The 24,443-nt window shown below is 36.7% G+C and overlaps 1 protein-coding gene across 3 annotated transcripts in view; it reads left to right on the top strand.

Annotated features, from left to right (window-relative positions):
- Window positions 1-23,601, top strand: part of NFX1 (nuclear transcription factor, X-box binding 1) — a 61,734-nt gene extending 38,133 nt beyond the window's left edge. Inside the window, exons 14-24 of one of the 3 annotated variants that reach the window (XM_066992122.1) lie at window positions 457-576; window positions 1,310-1,389; window positions 1,760-1,990; window positions 2,088-2,161; window positions 4,348-4,449; window positions 6,031-6,072; window positions 6,314-6,412; window positions 9,216-9,282; window positions 13,977-14,122; window positions 19,177-19,274; window positions 20,037-23,601. In XM_066992122.1, the coding sequence (XP_066848223.1) occupies window positions 457-576; window positions 1,310-1,389; window positions 1,760-1,990; window positions 2,088-2,161; window positions 4,348-4,449; window positions 6,031-6,072; window positions 6,314-6,412; window positions 9,216-9,282; window positions 13,977-14,122; window positions 19,177-19,274; window positions 20,037-20,077 (1,100 nt within the window). In that variant the 3' untranslated portion in view covers window positions 20,078-23,601. Of the gene's footprint in view, window positions 1-456; window positions 577-1,309; window positions 1,390-1,759; window positions 1,991-2,087; window positions 2,162-4,347; window positions 4,450-6,030; window positions 6,073-6,313; window positions 6,413-9,215; window positions 9,283-11,087; window positions 13,956-13,976; window positions 14,123-19,176; window positions 19,279-20,036 lie in introns of those variants that run through there. The other 2 variants (XM_066992121.1, XM_066992123.1) reach the window with 2 other exon arrangements.
- Window positions 23,602-24,443: the final 842 nt, after the last annotated feature.

Below are 24,443 nucleotides of genomic sequence, written 5' to 3'. Positions count from 1 at the left end.
GTTCCCAATACCGTGTGCAGGTCTGGGCAAAAGGACAAAATCTGACCACAGGTGTGAGAAAATGATAAAGGAAAGAAATTTCAGAGCTAGTAGGAGTGGGAAAGAAATCACAAAATTTGAATGGTGTGCTTTCAGAAGGGGACTTCAAGAGATCTCCATGTTTTTGAGTGAAGGATAAAACCTGAACAGCTTTCAACTGGATAGGAGCATTACACCTGCTCCAGTTCAAAATGCTGCTATCAAAGAATCAGTCTCTAAGAGCAAGCATATCCATTGTGGGTCATAGTCCAGTTTTCTTGTAGGAGACACAAAGGCTAATAATTTCATTATAGTGGTGCTTAATATCAAAAAGTAAGCTAGAGTTAAACGTTTATATCTTTATTTAAAGATTTCTCTTACTAGAAGTACAAATACACATACATTGGGATATATTTCTTTTGTGATTTGCTTTTCCAGGTTTTGATGAGTTAACTTGCTATTGTGGTGAATCGGTGATTTACCCCCCTGTCCCCTGTGGCACGCAGCCACCAGAGTGTAAAAAAACATGCACCAGGCCACATGACTGTAATCATCCAGGTAAGTTAGATTGTTCAATTTTAAAATAAGAAACTAAAATTGTAATAAGCATACATGGATCTGTTTGAAAATATATTTGATCTTTTATTAACTGTTTTTTTAGTAGTTGTGAATGTTTCCAAAAGTTTGTACTTTGAAGCCAACCAACTAAAAATTTGCCACAAGTAACAGTAATGTTACTTTTGACTGGTAAAAACATTGGATTTTTCTTTCTGATTCAGACAGCAACATTTAGACGTTATTAATAGTCACAACACATTAAATGCTATATTCCAGATTACATGCTCTCTTGAAACAGCAGGATAATCTGGTGAACAGTTTCTGTGTTCCTTGGAATGACATTGGTGGACTGAAAAACATACAGCACAGGTTGAACAGATACACGTTCTGACATACTCTGTCTAATAGTGTAATCCTGCTCAGAAGTTGTAAATGTTTTCTATTTTCTACCATTTAACTTAGAAAACACTGAAGAATATTCACCTAAAAATCTGCTATCGTAATTCCTAAAGAAGATTTTAAAGAACAGATTATCCTCGCATGAAGTGTCTTTCTTCCCATAAATTACTAAATAATAATGTATGGGAAGAAAAGTAATTCCCATAAAGTACTGAAATACCAACTCATGTTTAAGTAGTCCTTGCTCTCTCTTTTAAGGCATTTGACTGAAGTATGGTAATAACTGTTCTTTCCTTTTTTTTTTTTTTAATTTTCCTGCACCCTGTGGCTGCAGTGTACCATTCGTGTCATAGTGAGGAGAAGTGTCCACCCTGTACCTACCTGACTCAGAAATGGTGTATGGGCAAGCATGAAGTAAGTCTTAAAGTTTTTGAGTACTAAATAATGTGTAGCTTGAAAATACTTACTAAAGTTCAGGATGCTCTTTTATATGTATATAATTTACAGAATAAGCATTTGATATTTCACTTTCTCTGACTGTTGGTTTAGCTTCTTTGAGGTAGAATATATTACTGGAGTTTGTGTTTAATGTGATTAAATCGGCGAAGTCTATCTGCTATATTGGACTATGATATAAATAAGTCAGTCTTAGTTCTAATATATTTTAGTATTACAGTTCTTGCATGGGCAATGCCAAATGAAGGTGTGAACAGTAAAAGTGCTTTGAGATTTGTTTATATAATTGCTCGCTTTTAGTTGTCATCTTCCTTCTTCCCTCTTTCAGCTGCGAAGTAATATTCCATGTCATCTCACTGACATTTCCTGTGGACTTCGCTGCAATCAAATGTTAAAATGTGGAATGCACAAATGTAAAAGAATCTGTCATAAAGGAGAATGTCTTATAGATGAAGAGTGTAAACAACCTTGTGTTATTCCAAGGCTATATTGTAATCATCCCTGTATGGCTCCATGTCATCCTTCTTCACCCTGCCCAACAACATCCTGCAGTGCAAAGGTTGGGTGTCCAGAGAAAATTCATTGCCCTTCACATCCTCCCTGGACAGAAAAGGACCAAATTTTAAACAAACTGCTGTCTTGTGTATTTGCAACAGGTTGATCTTCACTGTGAATGTGGAAGAAGAAAGGAGAGTATGATTTGCTCAGAAGCATCTAATACGTATCAAAGGTTTGTACTATGATAATTATTTTACTTCCTTTGCTGGACTTACGCAATTTGAATTAATTTCAGGGTTGACGTAATATTTTTAATTGACAAAGATTTTCACACTTTTTTTTTTGTCCTTAACACCTACAGTTTCTTTTTTCTCATTCTTCTGAGCTTTCATACCAGCCATGCTGTACTGGAACACATTCCGCTTTTCACTGTTAGTCTATAACTGTGGTGGTACATCAAAGCTTGAATCTCCCATCCATGGAACTCTGATTCAGACATCTGAATGTAGGTGACTGCATATAATAGTCCCTGTGTGATTTGCTGTCTTGGTTCCACTAAAATGTTTGATGGAACCTTGTCAATACAGATGATGGAAGCTAGAGTGGTAAAGCTGAAACAGCTAAATTTAGGCAGTTGAATAGCTTTTCAGATTCTGTTGACTTTAATGAGAGCTTTGGCATCTAAAGCTTGGTTGTTAATATGCAAACCGAGTCCTACTCAACTCCATTTTTTGCACTAAATTTTTCTCCAGATCCTGCTTAGAAGCAGTTAAGAACAATAGTAGTTAATGCTAAGTTGGACATAAGGTAGACTTGCAGGAATGGTCATCTGTTTTTTAAAAAAAAAAACAACAAACATTTAAAATCTCTTTCACTATCATTACAAATCAAACGACTGACTTAACTTTAAATTATCAATTTAAAATTGACATATGCTTGTCATAATCATAAGCTGGAAAGTAGCTGGATTACAAGTCCCAAGTTTTTTAAAGCTGTTATATTTCCACTGTTTCTGAGGCTCAGGTGCTCCAAAAATACTCATACAGGCAAAATGGTGTATTTGAAATCAGTAAGAGTCCTTGTATGTATATGCCAAGTAAATAGGAAGGAAATGAAACAATCATCAGTTTAAAGCAAGTATTTGTATCTCTTGGTTCACATGTGTTCATATACATTTAATTCTCTGACCTTACAATAACTGATATTATCAACAGACAAATTCTTGAGCCATGTCATATTACTAAAACCAGTGTTTAATGACTGCTAAGTTTATATGATAACTCTGACTGTTCAGATTACTGGAATATTAAAATACCCTGGTTTTTGTGGGGGTTAGGTTTGGCTTTTTTTCCTATCATCTTCATGCTTGAGAAAAAAGAAAAAAAAAGTACTACAAAAGTACTTCCCTCCTGTGCTACTGCTGTGGAAAGGTTGGCAAACTAATGGGGTATCCAGGTTTTCTCAAAAATGTTACTGGGATCATTTCACCAACAAAGCTCAAAGCTATTTAATGTCATGAAAAGGACGCCCAAGGGAACAGAAAAGGGACTGTGCATCTCTTTCTGTAGACACAATATATATGCTGTTGTCCTGTCATCTAATGGCCTGTTGTTTGGTCACAACCTGATAAATTTGAAGCTGATGGTGCGTCTCAGATTGTCCATCCTGATGTTATAATATAATAAAGTTATAATATTAATGTTATAATGGTTATTCTCTGAATGTCATGTTAATTGTTTTGATGCAAATATATCCTTTTATCTGAAAATCAACAGGAAAGAGTTCAAATAATAGAATTTTTCATGTTCAGGATTTTGAGAAAGGTGTTGGGATATCACTAAAAACTTTCTGTGTATTTTAATCAGAAACTTTAGCAAGAAAACGGGACTAGAAAGGCTTCCTTGATGGGAATGATGGAGAACCTGTATAAAGAAAATTGTAACAGTCTCAGTAGGCATTTTACTCTTTCTTTATGGCTTGTATCCATATTTTCTAAGCAAACTTCAAAGGACTATAAAGTCACTTCACAGGTTTTAGTTGCTTACAGTTAAAGACGAGTCACATGAAAGTTTAAAAAAAAAAAAAGTAATGAAACCTGTATGGTCAGATGTAGTTTGAGTATTCAGCAGGTGCCAAGGAAGTGTATTCACATTGCCTAGTTAGACTTGCTTAGAATTGGTGCTCTGAATAATTCCATGAAGGAGCAAGTCTGTTAGTTGCTTGAAGATGAGAGAGAGTAACCTTTTTATTTAGATAGCTAGATTAGACTCCTAAAACTAGGTGATGTAGAACTAGAGTACGATTCCGTAATCTGAAAAGGAAACTTCTCCCACCTTGGTATTTAAATCTGAAGCTTTATATACAATTTCCAAGGTTTATGTCCTGCCTCAAGTGAAAGCTAATACTGTTCTTTTTCAGAATAGCTGCTATATCTATAGCCACAAAGTTAACAGATCTACAGCTTGGAGATTCAGTGGAAATCAGTAGGCTTATTACGAAAAAAGAAATGAAGCAGGCCAGGTAAGGACAGACCTGTAGAAACATGTATGAAATCCTTGTGTGTACCTGAAGAACAGGTGACTTGGAAAATGTATAATATTGTCAGCAGAATCACAGTTAAAAGAAGACTTTCAAATAATAGCCTGACTCTGCTGTAATACTGCTAATAGGATGTCTTGCAATTCTTTAGCTGTTCCTGTTTTTGCTTTAATGTAGAATGAGTTCTCGATCATTGATTAGTTTCTTGTGACAATTACATATGGAACAATGTAATTGTGGTTTCAGAGTTTCTTTCTACTCTGCAAACTCAGTCGCAGAACAGTTGAGGTTAAAAGGGACCTTTTGGAGGTTAACTGGTCCAATCCCCCCTGCTCAAGCAGGACTACCTATAGCTACTTGCTCAGGACCACATCCAGACAGCTTCTGAATTGTTTCCTTCCAAGGAGGGAAACTCCACACCTGCTCTTGGGAACCTGTGCCAGTGTTCAGTCACCCATACAATTTTTTAAAGTGTTTCTTGATGTTCAGAAGGATTTTCCTGTGTTTCAGTTTGTGCCTATTGCCTCTTGTGTTGCTTCTGGGCACCACTGAAAAGAGCCTTGGTCTGTCCTCCTTTGCGTTCTCTCTTCATGGATTTATATACATTAATAGAATCCCTACTGAATGTCCTCTTCTCTAGCCCAAACAGTCCATCTCTCTCAGCCATTCCTCACAGGGGAGAGATGTTCTAGTCCATTCATCTTTGTAGCCCTTTGCTGGACTCTCTCTGCTGTGTCTATATCTGTCTTGTACTGTGGAGCAAGGTGTGTGTGATCAGAACTTGGCACAGTATTCCAGGTGTGGCTTCACCAGTGCTGAATAGAGGGAACGATCACCTGCATTGACCTGCTGGCAATACTTTGCCTAATGCAGCCCAGAATGCCATTAGCCTTCCTTGCTGCCAGGGCACATTGCTGGCTCATGTTCATCTTGGCGTCTACCAGGTTCGCAAACTCCTTGGAGTTCATAAAGGTTTTTTCATATTTCTCTTAGCATTCTTTTCTGGATGACTAGTAGTAGGGCATATTTTTCTCCTAGTCATCATCTTACTATTTATAATATTTTTCTATTACCCTTTTTAGGATAATAGAAAAAAGTACATCTGCGTAATTTATGCTTTACACTTGTGCTCTCATACTTTTGCACTGCACATCTGTGTTTAAGTCACAAAACCAATTTGGTCTTAAATTTGGTGATTTCTCTGTACTTCCTGATATTCCCCTGGAATTAAAATAGCTTGTGCTTTTACTTTAATATCACTTCTTCAAGGTATTGTCAAGTTTCTCCAACTACATTTTGTCTGAAACTTGATTTCCTTAAGTCTTTGCCTTTTGAAGTCCTTTTTTTTCTGTTACAATCTCTCTTCTCTGAATTGTGAATTTGACTATTTCAGAGTCAGTGTATTAAAGTCTAATCTGTTGTTAGCTGTATTGTCTGATCTAATAAAGTAAATGATTCTGATACATATTTACTTAGGCTGTGATAATATGATAGCAACAAAACTATAGTTTAAAAGTGTGAGGAGAAACAGTAATTCTAATTGTATTTTTTTTAATAATTCAGATTGCAATGTGATGAAGAATGTTTAGCTCTTCAGAGGAACAGGTGGGCAATGAACTTTTTTTTTTCTGAAAAAAGTCCAAATTAAAAAAGTTAATGCTGTTTGGAAAAAAAAAATCATTTCCTGTAAATTAGCATCAAATGTACAGACTCTGTATTTTGTGATCTGTTTATCTTTATTGGTAACCCATTTCTACTCTTCAATGAGAAAATGTTCTTGGGGGCTATTTTTTATTTATTTATGGTGGCTTTTTTTTTTTTTCTTCCCTACCATGCTTGGATTTAGGCGTCTTGCTGAGGCTCTTGAAATAGATGATAATTCTGACCCTTTCAACATCCGTTCTTCTGGACCAAAGTACAGTGACCTTTTAAAAGAAGATGCAAGGTATGTGTTCTAATGATGAGAGGTGTCATAGGTAAACAGTGTTGCGAGCAAGATAGGAAATGGAGGTTGATTCTATTCACTCTTGTAAAAATGTCTGTGTTTCCTTTTCTCTCCAGAGGTGATCATGGTGATTATGGCAATAGGTGGTCATTCAGGCAAAGGAATTAATGTGTTTTTCTCAAGACCAGCAAAATGAGAAGTTTGTTTAATAAGTGTCTGGCTGGTTTCTTTGTTCTATAACAGGGCCAGATTTACAATGGGAACATCAGTTTCCACCATTCCTCTCACAACAAATCAGTACATGCACTCTTCCACTGGCTTCACAAACTTCTACTCCCCTATCTCTGTGCTCTCTGTAATTTTTTCAGGACAAAGGCAAGAGTGATAACCAAGTAATGAAATGTGTTCTTACAGTCTGACACTATTTCTGTGTACTAGTCCCTTTACTTGTTTGCCTTGCTGTCAATTTTCAAAATAAAGAAAATAACAAAACATTTGCACGATGCATAGTTAAGACTATGCTAATGCTGGTTGCAAAGAGAGCTACTAGACTGAAACATCTGAAAATGAGGCAATAGAAAGTCAAGTTACTATCAAAAGCATCACGCTAGTAAACACTGCAACCTGGAATGACAAGGAGGGATCAGATTTGTAAAAAGATGCTTAAATGATAAAGGTCACTTAAGAAAATTTTACTTTGTGTGTATGCCTGTTGAATATATTTTACACTTGTTTCAGTGTCCTAATGATTAATAAATTTCATATTTTCAAATTTAATTTTAAATACTTAAGAAATACTTCAGTCGAGTGGTAGATACTCATCAATGTCCTGGGAAATGGAGATACTCCGTTTGGTTTTGATAGGGCAGTATGAATTGGACCTGGATTAATTTGTAAATATACAAACAAGCTCCAGCTCAGGACAATCACAAACAGAACTCTTCAAATATGATGTGAGCAAGCTGATAAAACACCAAAACAAGCAACCTAAAACTGCAAGACCAGAACCAGAGTCAAGAATAACTGAGAAATAAAGTCAGTCATTTTTAACTGTCTCCACTCAGTCAGTTCTCTGATCAGGATCCTACAGAGGAGACTACTGAATCTGCAGATATATTTTTTTTTTCCATCCTTTTGTGGAATGACTTATAACAGACTTCATTCTCCTCATCCTAATGGATTTGTTAGTCACCTTTCAAAATCTAGCAGCGAAGCCTACTCACATTTCTTGTTAACTGCGTGCTTCTTACCGCTCTTCAGTGAAGTGTGGGTTCATGCATTTGTGTAGCTGGAAATACAGAATATCCTTTCTTGTGAGCTGATCTGGCACTCCCCTTCACTTACGTAAAAGCAGTCTGATGAGGTTTGCTGCCAAATCTGGAAAGGCAAGACTGCACATAGTTGAAAAGAGGCTTTATTTTTCATTGTGGTTTCATCTGATGACCTCGAAAGAAAGTTTGAAATTCTAAAGGAAATCTAATTTGTGCGTTGTCAGCCTTAGTGGCAGAGGAGTAAACAGCCTGAAATACTATTCTGAATTTGAGAATAGTGTTCTAACCAGAATCTGAACAGCTAGATGCAGAGACATATCTGCTTGTTGGATTGCCTCAGCTGTTCAATGATCCTATATACAGATATCAGAACTCCAGAGGACACTCCAAATGTCTTTTCAAGGATATCTCTTTAAAAAGAAGCTTAAGGAATACTGAATTCCTTGAACGTTCTCAACCCAAATTGTGCTCCCTAAGAATCTTCTCTATTGTTCCAAAGCAGCAGCAGTTGCTTGGTCTCTCCCAACATCTGCACTGATCTGCCCTTCAGTCTTCACTGTTCTTACTTGAATAGTCAGTAGGTTGGAGGCCCACTCACATCATCAGGTAGCTCAGTGTTGTTGTTCTATGGAGTTCTGTAAGAAATATCTGGAGGTACAAGTGGACATAAAATGCTTGCCTCATCTTCTCTGTACTGAGGATTCGGGGATTCTGATAACTCCACGCAGTGTCTATCCACTGGATAAATGAGGACAAAGCATTGGAGGTTTTCCAGTGGTTGGCTGAATCCATTGTACCAGTGATCAAGTGATTTTGGTAGAAAAGCTACTCAATGTTGCCATTTTGCATGTTTGCTTGTGACCACTTGATCCTTTGATCATACCTTTACTTCAGCATCCAGAATGTTGTTAGGACATCCACTTCTTGAACGATGAAATTTTGATATAATTCACGAAGTGTTGTTGTCTTGGTATGAAATGGTGCATATTCCTGAAGAAACAGCTTTACTGATAACCAGATTTGAGACATGAATTCTTCAGGTAGACATTTTTCCCAATGGGGATGGTGCTCTAACAAATGTTAACCTTGCTTTTGGAATTAGTTTATCTGCTCATTTAAGAACAGAACACAAAGTTCACTCTGACAGACTCGATTTACTGTGATTAAGTAGGGTAAACCAATTAATTTAAAAAATCCATAATATCTCATATCAAGAATATTTTGTTTTCTTGCAAATAGCTTTATGCTTCCACTTCTGTTCTCATTAATTTGTTTCACCAGATAAGTTGTAAAATAAGTCAGTGCACTTTTTCTGTCTTTGAAAACAATTCTACTCTGTATGCTCAATACCTGATTTTCCATCAAAACATGAAATCTAATTAAGTGAATTGCCTAAATGACAAAACTGAGAAACACTGAAATGTTAACTTTTGATTACAACGCGTTACGTATGTTTACATGTTACAGAAGATAAAGTCATTGCATCTTTGTACATTCTATTGCCTCATTTACCTAGTATGCTGTTGTTGCAGGAAGGATTTAAAATTTGTCAGTGATGTTGAGAAGGAGATGAGAATGCTTGTGGAAGCTGTGAATAAGGTCAGTATTCAGGTATTCTTTGAGTTATTAAAAGAAACAGTTCTGTTTAGTTTGGGGGGAAGCAGAATAACGTTTATGAAACTTTAGTACTAATAGTTATGGATTAACACTAGATCTGTTTTGACCTTATTAGAACGCACATTTTAATAATAGAACAAAAATTGTAAAACATAACAGTACGATCACTTCTGTGACAGCCAAGCTTTTTTGCATTTTTTTAAAGATTTGACCAGTGCCAGGTTTTAATGCATCTGTGGATTATTGTTCATTTTTGTATCTCCACTGATAAAGTATTAACCATCAAACATAGTGTTTAAAGGTTGAGACTCTGAGGGTGAAAACCATAGGTTCTTTCAGGCACTGTAGTGGAAGTTGCTTTCAAATCTGTGGAGTGGATACCCTTCTGCATTTTTGTGTGAGGTAGTCCTCTTCCTCCTATAAGGAGACTGGGATTCAGCCTTAATAGTTCAGTAGACTCCAGTATATCTAAAGAGGTCAGTTCCACAGACAAAATCACAGGCCTATAGTAAAAGCAGAATTCTGCCTTCGGGCCTGTCTGGTTAGCGTACTACTGGCTTGCTGCTGCACAGTGCTTGACCTGTTGCATGCAGTTGAAAGTGTAAACCACTCTACCCTCAGTTGTCCTTAGCTCAAGGAACATAACCTTCTGTAGAAAGCATCAATGTCCTTTCCCGTTCTCTCCCTTAGGACTGCTTACGTTCTATTTCAGTCACCTAGTTTTATTTCTTTCTTTTTGTATGGTGTTTCTTAAGCAATCTCGGTGCTTGTCTACCTGTCTAATATTCTTACCTATTTTTTCCATATTGGAATGAAAATCCAAGAGGGATTATTTGTGTCTAATTATGTTCAGGCCCCTCCAATCTCATTTGTTAATACACACGTAGAGTATTTATTATTAGCTAAAAATAACTTGCCCAACATTGTTTTGCCTGTAGTTATCCTATTTTATACCTTTGTATACTGCCTTTATTTTACACACCCACACACAGAAATACATATGTACACATTTGTATATTTGGTAACTGGATATACCAATATATATTCCCATACCAACAGCCTACCAAGATATGTGATGTGGTACAAAAAAGGTGACAATATGTCTTGAATTAGTAATATAGAATGGATTAGTGACATAAAATACAGTGGAACAAGAGAACAGGAGAGCTCAAGAAAATCTCCAATGTTTAGTTCTCAGCAGTAACAAGGTATTTGTTAAATAACAATTCTACAAAACAGACCATTGAGTGTCTATTAAAAAGAGTCTCCATTGCAGAAGAGGACGAAAAAAAAAAAAAACACAAACTAAGCATGACAATTCTTCCCTTGTCTGACCTAAAGGGAGAATTGCTCAATGCTCATTTAAGCTTCTGTCATGATGAAGGTGAACCAGTTAGGCCCACCTGACAATTCAGTACCTCAAGGATGAGTTCTGCACCCACCTGCACCTCAGGCTGTTGGGAATTGCTATTCCATAAGGTACAAGAAGTCCCCAGAAGTCGAATTATATTTCAAAGGGGAAGAGATTTCTTTGTGAACAACAAAGATGTTACACAAGTCTTACTGTTTGGAGTCCATATGTTGTTATGCATGTACAGGTAAAAAATTCTTTTCATGAATTCTTCAGTAGGCAAACTGAACAGTTACCTGAGGAGTCCCATCATAATCTTTGTTCTATACCTCAAAATTCTCTATTTAGTTACATATTAAGTTTCACAAGGCTGTCAATTCCTCCTTGAAATGTTTAGATTCCTGATTACCAGTCATGTTCCCTCTTGCAACCACAGGTATTTGTATTGTGTTGGAGATGTCTCTATACCTGGTAAGTGTTATCACTGCTCTTCATTCAGGCCTGTTGCCCAGCCTGACAAGTCAACTCCCACTTCTTATGTATCCAAAGACTGGATTAATATGTTTGATATGGCATTATGCAAGGGGACTGTGCTTAGTTGTTCTTCTGCCAAGATCCCTAAATCCGTCTTATGCTTGAGTCTCTGTTCAGTTGTTTGTTTACCATGACTCCTAAATCCTTTCTGTCTTGAGATGTGACTCGTGTTCTTTGTTTCTAGATGTAAAGCTTTACTTCCTTCTATTAAAAGTATTTTGCATGCTGGTCTATGAAGCATTCAGGTAGCTCTGCCTGTATCAGTACTATGTATTTTGTACTGATTACTGTTTACTTATGCTTACACATTTTTGTTTTGACTTGTTTATATTTTTGCACTGTTCCTTTGGATACTAATTTCAGCTTAACTGGATAAATGAGTAATAAAAAGGATTTTGACGCTTTTTGTCAATTTGTAATTTTGTCATTTTGTAAATATACACTTATATATTAATACAGTTAACCTTATCTGTCATTGTATGACTTTGCTTGCTTCATGAATGTCTGTTCCCCTAGACTCATTAGTATGTACTAATCTAGCACAGCAGAGTTGTCACTATTGACATGTGTAAGCAGACAGGACAGAAAACATTCATGTCATCCAGCTCTGTCAGCACATAGACAGAAATTCTGATTTTTGTTTTGAGCCCAGAATAATCTCTTTAAAGATCAGCTTTCTAAAGGTACAAAATCTGTAGAGTTTTCTTTATCCAAATGTTTGTCTATATGCTAAAAGTGTTGTAGTAGGTAGAAGGTTTATTATTGTTTATTGCTAAGTAACTATCCAGACAGTATGTGATTATTGTGAAGACTTACGGAGAAGATTGACCACCACTTTAGGTGTGGTTACTATTTGTAATTTAGCTACTTAACAGTCTGAGAGGTGGCAGGTATTAACCATCCATCTACAGGGCAGGTACACTGTACCTTTAATGTTTATCTTCCTCTGTTAGATATGGTCTGCTACAGATGAATTTAGGTGACTGCAGCAGAATGAGTGTTCTCTTTCTCTCAATGGAGGGGATGAGTTTCATCCTCATTCTGCCTTTCTCTGTAAGAACTGGTGATTAAATGTCTTGCCAAGTTGAATAGTAGAGGAAAGGAGTATAACAAATAGGATTACTGTTAAGCAGCATTCCTCTTTTACAGTAATACTGATTACAGTAAAAATACTGTAAAGGACCCAAGAAGAATTTTCAAGAACCTGTGTTGATTTCTGCAGTTATTTAAATAATTTCCAAGAGTATTCTTTTGCTTAATCTAATCAGTTAAAGATTATATCAAATTAATAGTTTCCTAGAATGTTAAAGAAGAAAGAGTACACAGTACTGCATCAAAGTTACTTCTGGCAGTACTGTGATCATGCAATAATAGACTTGAACTAATATTTGTGTGTGGTTGAAGATATATCAATATTGTCCTTTTATTAGATTCTGAAGTGGGGTTGTCTGCATCTTAATGATTTGAAGAGACTTTTCACATTATTTATAAAGCAGCTGCTTTTTAATGTAACAATTCTCCTTGTGTAATCCAAAGGTGTACTAATAATCAGACATTTGTATTTGAATGTTAAACATAGCTTGTCAGAAGATGTCTTAGAATCATTCAGGTTGGAAGGAGCCTGCAGAGGTAATCTAGTGCGGCTCTTTATTGAAGCAAGAACCAACGCTGAACTCAGCCCCTGAATGAATGGGCTTTATCCAATCAGATGCTGAAAAAGTTTCATAAATCCACTCTGGCTACTCCAAGGGACCTTCTGCCTTCATGTGGCTGATGAGAGGGCTTGCTCTGTGTTTTTTTCACAGGCTTTGAAACGTAGCTTATTGTCTTGTAGTTCTTGTGTTGTCTGTCTTGCTCTTCTTGAAAACCCAACAGTTGCCTTTCTCCAGTCATTAGGCTCCTACCCCCAATGTCTATAACCTTTCAAAAATGATAGAGAACGACACATTCTCCTAGTCTCTCAGTGTTGTTAAATGTGCTGTGTCCAGTTCCAGAAACCTGTACAAGCTGGGACTTCTCTTGCAATCCCTGACTCAAACTTTATCTAATACTGGCAGTTTGTCTTCTTGAACCCTGTCGATAGACCCAAAGACCTCCGAGACCTTGTTGGTGACAACCAAGGCAAAGGCTGAAGCAGAGTGTCTTGAAACCCTGAAGCAGACCGAGTATCTTACCCTCATCTGCATCTGCTGTTGCTAAGGCACCCAATCCGTTAGGAGGGAGGGACGCTTTTTTTTCTGTTCTTTCTTTGACTGTTTATGTAACAATTGTTGTCAAATCAAGCATTATCAGTTTTTGTTTACTGGAAACTGAAACTACGGTTTTGTTGCTATTTAATGACATCAGTAGACTTTATTACATGGCAGATTTTGCAGATAAATCGCTTCTTTGGTAGAAGGAAGCGATAATTAAACCTGATGCCTTTGTAGCAACCTGCATTGTATGGGCATTGTAGAAACCAGTCTGAAAAAGAAAAATTCTGATAAATTATACTGCTTCTTTTGGGTGTAAGCAGAATGGATGTATTCAGAATTTGTTTCAAACTCAAATATACACATAAATGTGTGTATCTGTGCTTTGAGGTGGGAACTAAATGGATGGTTTTTAGATGATTTTTTTGCCAATACTGATGTAGTAGTATTTTGTAGTACTACATTCTGTCACAGTGGCAAAATTTTAGAGGTAGAAGCACTTTCTCCCACACACCTTTCCTTTCCACTCGCCTTTCTTTGCTTGCTCATTTCCTCATTTGTTATTTATTTATTTATTTATTTATTCTTTTTTAATTCAGGGCAAGCATACAAAGAAGAGTCATTGTTACCCACCAATGAACAGGGATCATCGCAGAATCATCCATGAATTAGCTCAGGTGTATGGCATTGAAAGTGTGAGCTATGACAACGAACCAAAGCGTAACGTTGTTATCACTGCAGTGAAGTACGTAATTCATTTTGTTTTCTAGTAACTGTGTATGTTTATATCACTTAATTGAATGAGTTTATTTACAGTGCAATTTGCAACATGCAGTAGCTTCCATTTAAAAGTTTTTAAAGCATTTTTAAATTGATAATTTGATAGGCTTCTGTTTCCCCCGGTTGAATACGTCTTCAGAGAAGAAAACCCAATTAAAAATGAAAAAGCTAAGAAAAACAAGATTTTGCAGGTCTGTTTTCCATTTGGCTTAGCAGTAACTTCTTGTCTTTTTGTCATCAGCTAAATTTGACAGAAGTATCAAAGATGATAAATGTAATAAAATTTTATGAATATTAATGGCTGGATAGAGAAGTCACATCTAAATTTGCACCTTCTTTGAAGAAGGCTCGTATTGGAACTTATTGTTCTCTACCCACCTGAACCTGCCACAGAAAGTCCTGTCTTCTCTTTTCTGTTAATGGACAAAGATGGAAACGGATTACTGCAAATATAAAAGATGTCTAAGCAAAATTAGAGATGCTTGGAGAGGGCACGTAGAGGGAAGTTCATAGTATAAAAGGAAATGAAGGGAATATAGCTGGGGGAAAAGCAAGGTTATTGCACTGGAGAGAGTGTGGCTTCCTTGATTCTTTTGTCACGGAGTGGATTATTTAGTTTAACATTGTCAAATTTTAATTCAGCACTGTCAAATTGTGGTTCTTCGGCAACCCGTTTAATTGGTTTTTAACTGTAGATATTGGCTATAGTTAAAAAATTAAAAATAAAAAATTGCTACCATCCCTGCTATTGCAGTGCAATTAGCTGCTCCTGAGCCTCCTAGCTTAGAATCTTGATTTCTTTCAGTAAAGATGGGACATTACTTTAAGATAACTCTTAATGTTTCTGTGAACCAATTTAAGATATCTCCCTTCCTACAAAAGAAGGGTGAGAAGAGAGACCACATTTGAAAAAGCTTCCTTAGAAAAAGGAAGGGGCTGGAGGATTATGAGAAATTAGTAAAGAAGAGGAAAGTGTCAGAGAAAGAGCATGACAGATGATGTTTTAAAAGCAAAGTCGTATGATGCAATGTTAGAATGGGAAGTCTTCTGTAGTGTTATAAGTTGCACACTTGCTCCTTCCCTTGTGTTGATAAGGGAAGATCATGCAATGCAGAACACAAATGCTGCACTTTTACTTCTGCTCTTACAGACAATGAGTGCTCTATAACAATGTTTTTCAGCTCCGTAGCAATGTTTCCTAATTGAATTAATCCAAGGATTCTTTTCATTGTCATTTTATTTGAAGTGGCAAAGACCACTTCTTCGAGACATAAAACTCATTGAAGCCTCAGACAATTAATAGCTCAAGTTCTAGGATGATATTTTTAGAGTATTTTGTAGAATCAAAGAATGGTTTGGGTCGGAAGGGACCTTAAAGATCACCTAATTTCAACCCCCCTGCCATGGGCAGGGACACCTCCCACTAGACCAGGTTGCTCACAGCCCCATCCAACCTGGCCTTAAACACTTCCAAGGATGGGGCATCAAGAGGTTCTCTGCACAACCTGTTCCAGTGCCTCACTACCCTCTGAGTAAAGAATTTCTTCCTAATACCTAATCTAAATCTTCCCTGTTTTAGTTTAAAGCCATTACTCCTTGTCCTCTCACTATACTCCCTGACAAAGAGTCCCTCTCTGGCTGTCTTATAGACCCCCTTTAAGTACTGGAAGACTGCAGTACGGTCTTTCTGGAACCTTCTCTTCTGTAGGCTGAAAAACCCCAGCTCCCTCAGTCTGTCTTTGTAGTAGAGGTGCTCCAGCCCATTTGATCATCTTTGCTGCCCTCCTCTGGACTTGCTCTGATAGGTCCATGTCTTTCTTGTGTTGGGGGCCCCAGAGCTGAATGCAGTAAGCCCTAAAGCTGAGTTCAGTTTCACAACAGCTTCTTCAAATCCAGGTTCTAGTCAACACAAAGCCCAAAAGGTTTGATTCAGTTTGTTTCATCCTGTTTTCAGTATTCCCTGCAGATTTCTTTTAGGGGCGTTTCCAAGTATACATAATGAGAAATGACGCTAGGCAAAAAGCACTATTTTTTTCCTGTTCTTCCCCATTATGCCACTGAAACGGTAACATGACCATACAAGTTGGATCAGAGGAGTGAGAAAGCATCCTTGGTGCTAAGAGTTCCTCTGGCCAGATAATAGGCTAGGAGCAAGCAACATGATTCTACTTTGCCATTGGCCCCTGTACCCATCATCATTCCACCACATCAGTAAGAGTTGATCATGTTAGCTGCGTTAGAATCACTGGTGTACAGCATCACCAGTGTCTGAGCATATAAAGAATATTCCCAGCGTTGAATGTCAAGGTTGATCTTAAGTGCCCTTCTCAATGCTTCCCTGCTGGTTGCCTTTGTAGTCACTATCTTTTTGAGCAGTTGCAATACCGGATTCCTTCCATGGGGCACTACCTATTTAAAAGTTTATATCCAGACTGGTATGGCAAGAAGGGGAAGGCTTTCCTCATTAAGTTGACACACGCACTTCCCTGTGCCTGTCAGTGATTTCCTCGACTATCTTACTTGCACTAGTTTCCTCCCTTGATAGTTCAGGGTGCCAGAGCCTCGGGCACTGTCATTAAGGGGTGCTTGCCTGTTACGTAGTGACCAGTGTTTATAAGTAGCTTGTATGGACTTGAGGCATCCTCGAAGGGTTCTTGAGAACAGTCATCCCTATAAGGCCCATGTTTTTGGTGTTCCTTCTAGGAACAGCATTTCATTTAATGTTTATATATAATTTAATTATATATGTAGGTGAGTATATAAATATATCTTTATACCCAGGCTTATATAGATTTTTAGAGAGAGATTTAATATGTGGTTAAATTTTAATGCATAACTATATAGTTAATATGTTTAAATTACTTTAGTATGTTATGGCAGTTTTCTGATAAAATAATTGTAGGATTTTTTACCTCATAATTTCTATGTAAATGCAGCTTTAAGCTCAGAAATGCACAGAACATTATTCAATAATAACAATATAGTGTAATTATTAAGTGTTTTGGTCACATTAGGTAAGTGTAAATTCATTTACTCCTACTTTGCATTCTAAGTTGGTTTGTCAGAGACATAGAAGACTGTTAAGAACAGTAAGAGGTACAGGTTGTCATCTTGGAAAATGCATGGAAAGGTACTGCAGAGTTGTCACAAAGATACCTGAAATCATAGCCTGAGTAGAGAATGCATATTCTCTCTTTCTTCTCTCAACAGACAAGGTAATGGGCACAAATTAAAATCATCAGGTTTGAAACAGTTGCAGGAAGAAGATTCATATAATATGTAACAATTGTGGAATGGGTTGCTCAGAAAGTCAGTGACTTGCTGTATATAAGAATAAACAACAATGTTAGAGTTATAAATATATAATTTAATGTATAGTTACTCGTCTGCTATTTTCTTTGTATGTATACTAGTGGTTTTAAATATAATGGTACTTGTGAGAACAGAAGAATGGGAAAGGCTAAGGTTACCTTAAATTATAAAGTCATAAATAGGCGTTCAGGCAAATGTTTGTTTCCAATGTGGAATAAAATTTACTGTTAAGTTATGAATGCAGTGTAAATGCAGAAGGTAGTGAAACATTCCTAAGAAGAAGAGGCATTCAGATATAAATAGGAAAGCAATGCTGTTTAGTGTACCAGAATGGTGGTGGAAGGCTTTTCAGTCTTGCAATTACACTGGAACCATGACTGGAAGTTGAAATAAAGCAAACTCTTGAAAGTGACTCATAGGAAACTTTAAGACATCTCCACAGCCTGTTAAAGATAGAGTGTGTAGGATACTTATTTTGAAAAATTTTGGCTTAGATGCCTTTTTGTAATAATCTTTCAAAGCAATTTCCATGGTTTTTTATATCCTTTCCCTGCCTCCAGCCAGTGCAGGCTTTGGATATGGACTGTGCAGTACTGAAGTTGCACGTCATTCACAGCCAATACAAGCCTAGGGACGTGCTAAAGCATACTGTCTTCCTGTATTGGAGAAAATACTGCCCTGCACCATGGCCACAGGGTGGCCCTTGTATTGCAGAGGGCACAAGAAGAAGTGGGATGCTTCATTGTACGGTTATGGTTGCATAATAGATAGTAACTTAAGTGGAGGGCAGGAAGAGCTGTTTGATTATTTGTTTTTTATTTCTTAGTGCATATCATTTTTCTGGTCTCATGCACCTGGGCTAACTGGTAAGGAAGTGGCACTGCACTGTGAGGCCCTGGCACAGGCTGCCCAGAGAAGCTGTGGATGCCCCATCCCTGGAAGTGTTTAAGGCCAGGTTGGATGAGGCTGTGAGCAACCTGGTCTATTGGGAGGTGTCCCTGCCCATGGCAGGGGGGTTGAAATCAGGTAATCTTTAAGGTCCCTTCTGACCCAAACCATTCTGTGATTCTGTTACTGTTCCTTGGAGAGGACTGCTTCACAGGGGCCTAGTTTTAGTGCAGAGTGATGAGTAAGTTTAATGCGACTTGTTGCCAGAGTTTAAGAACATGATTCCACAGCACTGGATATTGTAAAGATGCAATGATCTGTGAACATAGACCTTGTTGCAGCCTACAGCTTCCTCATGAGGGGGAGAGATGAGGAAGGTGCTGATCTTTTTTCTCTGGTGGCCAGTGATAAGACCCAAGGGAGGAACAGCATGAAGATGCATCAAGGGAGGTTCACATTGGATATTAGGAAAAGGTTCTTCTCTGAGAGGGTGGTTGAGCCCTTGAGCAGGCTCCCCAGGTAAGTGATTGTGGCATCAAGCCTGTTGGAGTTCAAGAAGCATTTGGACAACAGTCTCAGAGATATGGTTTGATTTTTAGGTAGTCCCGTGTGGAGCCAGGAGCTGGACTCGATCCTTGTGGGTTACTTCTGATTCAGGATATTCTGTGACTCTATGAAAATTAAATAGTTATATAGATGAAATACAAATATGAACTCTGACACTGGGACCACTACTTTTAAGTGTAACTTTTTTGCCCTAATTTCTTAATGAATATAAATTCCTATTGAATAAAATAACCTTTTCTTTTATTTTTCTAGAGGGAAATCCATTTGTCCAAGCAATACTTTAACTTCTGTGCTAGATAAAGAAATGCAGAACAGGCCTCCACCTCCTATTCCTCATTACAAACAAACAGATAAGTAAGAAATGTGTTTCTAAAACGGTGTTCTTCAATTTTGTGCTGATTAACTTAAGGAAGAGTGTTCATGAACTTCAATTTTATGCTCCCTTAGTCTTTGTTTTCTCAACCTACATGCTGCTTCGGAGCTTGCAGCCTGCACTAAGCTTTTCTGTCCACAGAAGTAAACCTGAAATGAAATGCGAACAGAATGTAGGATTGACTATGATATAAGAGCAGTAAAAAAAAAAAAAACAAATATTGTGGACCTCTCTTTTTTATAAAGATTACATAGTTGAGAAGAGATGAATGTTTTGGAGGTTTGGGGTGTTTTATATCTTTAACTTTTCTGTGTAAAAGATGAGTAGTGTCTTACTGGCATAAAATAATTTATTAGGACAGTTAGTAAATTTATTTTTATTTATGTTTATATTTTATTATTTAAAGGCATGTTTTAACATTTAGTCTTCAGTACATTAGTGTTTTTGCAGTAAATATTACTAATAAATGGTGGTTTCTGGTAAAACTTGAAAACAAATTGTATCAATTCAGCCATGCACTGATATATATTAATTTGATCAAGTATATGTTTTTTTCCCCCAAAATCATAGTTAAATGTTTTCTGAAGCATTAAGATATTTCCATTAGAACATAATTTAGAACATGCCATCTATCAGTGCAGCATGCATACTCACACTGAGATGTTACGGAAATTTGTGACTTCAACTTACTTTCATCTCGTGTTTCATGCAAAGTGAGTAACATCTAATATTCTTATAATTTCAGGAGTAGTGGAAGCAGTGGTTTATCCAAACCATTAAAAGAAGAGCCAGTAATTGACTACTTTGATGTCCAAGACTGAAATGGTTGATGTAGAATTACGATACAGAAGCTTACAGGTGAAGATACTAAATTATTGTGCAAGGCACTTTTTGGTTATCTGTCAAATGATCAGTTGTTCAGCATGTTCATGGTTTAACATCTAAAATTAGATCGTGATACTTTATAGTTTACATCACTGCATAGTACTTAACAGTAGTATAATTTTTTTCAACCTGTGTTTGCTGCATTTTTTTTATCTAATATGCTGTCAGAATGATGTAAATTTCCATCAATGCCTTTAAAGTGAGAGAACTGGTAATCAAATAGATTCTTTTGAGTAGTGAGAACAACAATAAATCTTAAAGATTTACTTCAACATATCTCACACAATTTAAACTAAACCAGGAATAATCTTTGTTAAAAGCACTAAAGGGAATATTCATAAAGCATTTTCATCTTTTTATTAATTCATATCCATGTTAATGTGGTAAATCTGGGAATTTTAGTTACTCCTTTGCATGGAAGGAAATACAAAATTTAGTCAGTCTTGAAGTACAAGTATATGCTCTAAATGCCACTTAAGAGCACAGGTTCCTTTTGTGTCTGAAGAACTGGGACTTGTGGAAGGTGGGGAATTAAGGCTTATTTTGTTTTACCTCAAATTTGACATTAAAAAAAAAAAAAGACAAAATTATTGATGTTACTCAAGACCTTGAACAAGATAAGCTTTTGTATATTATTTTGGTGTTCTATTTGATTTAGTTTTTATTTAGATATGTTAGCTTGATGGTCTTGTTTTTTTTGCATGGTTTTTGTTAATGGTTTATTACCTTTTTCTGTACTGTGCAAGCTTAAGGGGATGTATGAAGTTTGGTCTAAGTGTATTATGAATCTGGAACAATTTTTGTAAAATTTGTAAGAACATGTTTCTTAGCTCTTTGCCAGTGGAAGGTATTTGTTGCATGGGAAATGCCATGAACAAAATGGGATGGTGGTATAAACGGTATAACACTCTCTTAGATGGTGAATTGTTTCCAGATCACGAGCTGAAGTGGGAGAGAGGTGATTCTGATCAGACCTACAAAGTGGCACAGTTCTTGACTTTGAGTGATACATGTTGTCTAGGGGAGATGGTTCTTTCAATTAGTAACTTCCTTCATTTGGCACTGGTTTGCTCTGTTTCTTGTTCCTTGTGGCTACATGTAGCACTAGAGGTGAGTACCCTGTACAGCATCAGAGGCTGCTGCTGTTCAAAGGGGCTTAGAACAATAAAGAAACAGACCTCATGAAAGCCTTGATGGTTTGGGTTTCAGCTAGTTTACTATGCTGTAGTGTGAGGTTTGTAGCCAAGAAAATGAAAGGAAGGGATCCATACTTAAATTTACGTAGTTACAAAATGGTTAGTCTTAAATGTGAAGTATTCTGTGGCTACATTTCATCCTGAACATCCTGAGCTTGTGAAACAATGAACAGCAAAGTCACAGATGATATCTGCCCCCAAAATCTTTTCAGAATTAAAACATGTTATTGCATATTTTTGTGTGTTTATTATTTTGCATAAAAGAAAGTCGTACGTGTTTCTAAATGTTTCAAATGCATGTCACCAGTTACCTTCTGGTAGAACAGTTACCAGAAGGACTCTCATTTCTCAAGACTGTTCAGGCTTTTAATTTGTTCATAGTGGTTTAAATTACTTTTACCTCTTTGTCTTACTTTTTGAGAACAAAAACTAAGAATAAATTAACAAAGCTTATAGTACCCTTATTTTTTAAGCAAATTGTTGTTTGATCCTACAAGGCGTACTGCTTTGTGAAGTTCAGCTAAAGTTAAAGAAATTAGTTACTTTGCATCTTTCCAGGAATCTTTTCTTCAGTCCCATCATTGTGAGGAATGTATCTATTCCAGTGCTTGCAGACAAGTGCCAGTTCACTGTGGCTAGACAAAGGCTAATTCCTGTGTAGAAACCCAGAGCTATCTTAAGAGAGCAGTGTTTTCAGGCTGGTAACACCAACAGGGAGAATGTATCTAGTTACACTACGAAGGTTGGTTCTGGACAGGAGCCTGCCACACACGTCCGGTGAGCTGAAAGTGTAGGTAAAGTGAGCTCCAGCATATGTGTGGCTAATGAAGTTGGTATTCTGTAGGTAGACCTAACACACGCAGACACACACACACACACACACACACAACCTAAGTGATTTAGTTGATATTAAACAGCATAAAGCTGAAGCCTGTTAACTTTTCACGTTTTCATATGAATACAGCTAATGTTTCACATTTGCACCTCTGATTTGAAATATTAAAACTTAAAAGGTTTTAGTAGCATTATATTTATCTCTGTTTCATTCTTTTAAATCAAATTATGGCTTTAACGTAAATATGTGAACCTGGTGAGATGCACTTCTGCAGCCTGCTGTTTTTAATAAGAAAACCCAGGTAATCTGCAGCTTCTCAAGTTGGACTACTTAATTATACTGAATCTGTTCATACTGAGAAATCATAATGTTCATTACTAAATATCTTAACTGCACATATATTAACTCTTTTACATAGATGTGTAAATTACACATCTCTGTATCACGGCTGTTGGAGACTGTCGTTATGAAGCAAGTCACATGTATGAAAATGTTTGCTTTGAAATGCATTTTAATAACTTGGTTAAAAACATGATACCGTGATACCATACCCAGGGAATTAATACCAAAACCAACAAGTATTGATGTCTTTCTTCCCAGAACACAGTAACATAGCCTTAAAAAGGAACTCAGAGTTTAACAGTGGTGCTCTTCTTTCTGTTCTCATTTGCTTTTGCTGCAATGTCTGTGACTTTAATACTGAAGAGTACTAAAGACTGCAGTTCTGAAATCTGTGATAACTCATTTTCATACTGCACATGTGCCTCGTGGAAATGTTTTTCGATTAGCTATTTTGTAAATCCCATGAGCAGGCCTTTACATCTTTTATCTGATAGAAGAATGAGAGAATAAGAGAGAGCTTTGCATCAGTGAAGTCAGTAGCAAAAACCTTATTGACATGACTGTAACCAAGACTTAAGCTTGAATATGCTAGTCATTTTCCAGAGCCCTTAGAATAATACTATTTCTTGCAGATTTATTTGATATAAGTACTCTGCAATAAGTGTCTTTTGAAATAACTTGTGTGATGTAAGTTGGAAGTCATGTAACTTCATTAAGTGCTTTTAAAATTGTGTATAAAATAGATATTTTGGCATTTGGGCTGTGCTATTACTGATCTGTATTGTTTAATGCATTTAAAGTGCTCTGAGTATTCAGTGCTTGGATTTAACCTAAAATTGTGTAAGATGTGTAAGTAGACTTCAGTATCACTGCTACTGTGGCACTTTTGTACAATATCTGCCAGATAAGGAAATAAGCAAAATAAAACTGTTCTAAATCACTTTTCTTAAGTTATTTGTTGAAAGCTTTTTATTTTACTTGATTTTTTGAAGTTGGTGTAAAATGACTTTCATTATAAACCTGAAATAAATGCAAGTTGAAAGTTCTGTGCTTTGGAATTGTTTGCAAGTTTTATCTTGGTATTCCAAGGTTGGGAGACTGATATGGTATCACAGAGAAAAACTAAAGATTTAAATGGAAGTTTGGGGAGTCCATTTCCTCAAATTTTGAAATATCACATACAATGTCCTGAAGTTGAAGTGATTTTAACTTGCTGTAAGAAAACTGAAGCAAGTAAAGAGGGACTCCGTGGGAAATAGTAAAGATTACCTGCTGCCTTCTTGGGATTCAGTAGTACAGGAGAGTTGATTGTCAGAATGGAAGTTTACATTTTGGTTATCTGAAAAACCCTTTGTCTTCCCAAAGGCTACCTGACAATAAAATGTATAATTGTAATTTCATCATTGTTTGCCCACCATTCACTTGGAACGGTGACTCTAAAGAAGAGTGGTATTTGGGAGTGTGTGAGAGGGACAGAGAGGACTCATGCCACTTAGAAGTCTCTGAGGTCATTAGATTTAACAAATACACTGTGACAAATGTGGTCATACAATATGGTAAAGACAGCCAACACAATTTGGTACATGGCAGGGAGACTCAAAAAGCAAACAGTCTGAAAATAAAAAGTTTGAAATGTTTTGAGGTGCTTCATCCTGAAACCTTTATAATACCAAGTAATGCATCTCCAATGGCAAAAGTCACAGAAGTGAGTAACAGGCTGTGGCCTGAGCTAGTATGTCAGGTGGAGTGCGGGATGGCTCAGAGGAATTCAAGAAATGATCTGAGATTGAAGAGCTCTTGAAAGACGACTCAAAATCTTCTGTATTATTGGCTCATCTGCCATAATTTCATAATTTAGACTTATATTCATGCTCCAAAATATCCTGAG

The sequence above is a fragment of the Anser cygnoides genome, chromosome 2 (assembly GCF_040182565.1).
Source record: "Anser cygnoides isolate HZ-2024a breed goose chromosome 2, Taihu_goose_T2T_genome, whole genome shotgun sequence".
NCBI classification, from domain to species: Eukaryota; Metazoa; Chordata; class Aves; order Anseriformes; family Anatidae; genus Anser; species Anser cygnoides.
The sequence above is the reverse complement of the archived record's forward strand: the minus strand, read 5'-3'. Positions and strand labels throughout refer to the sequence as shown.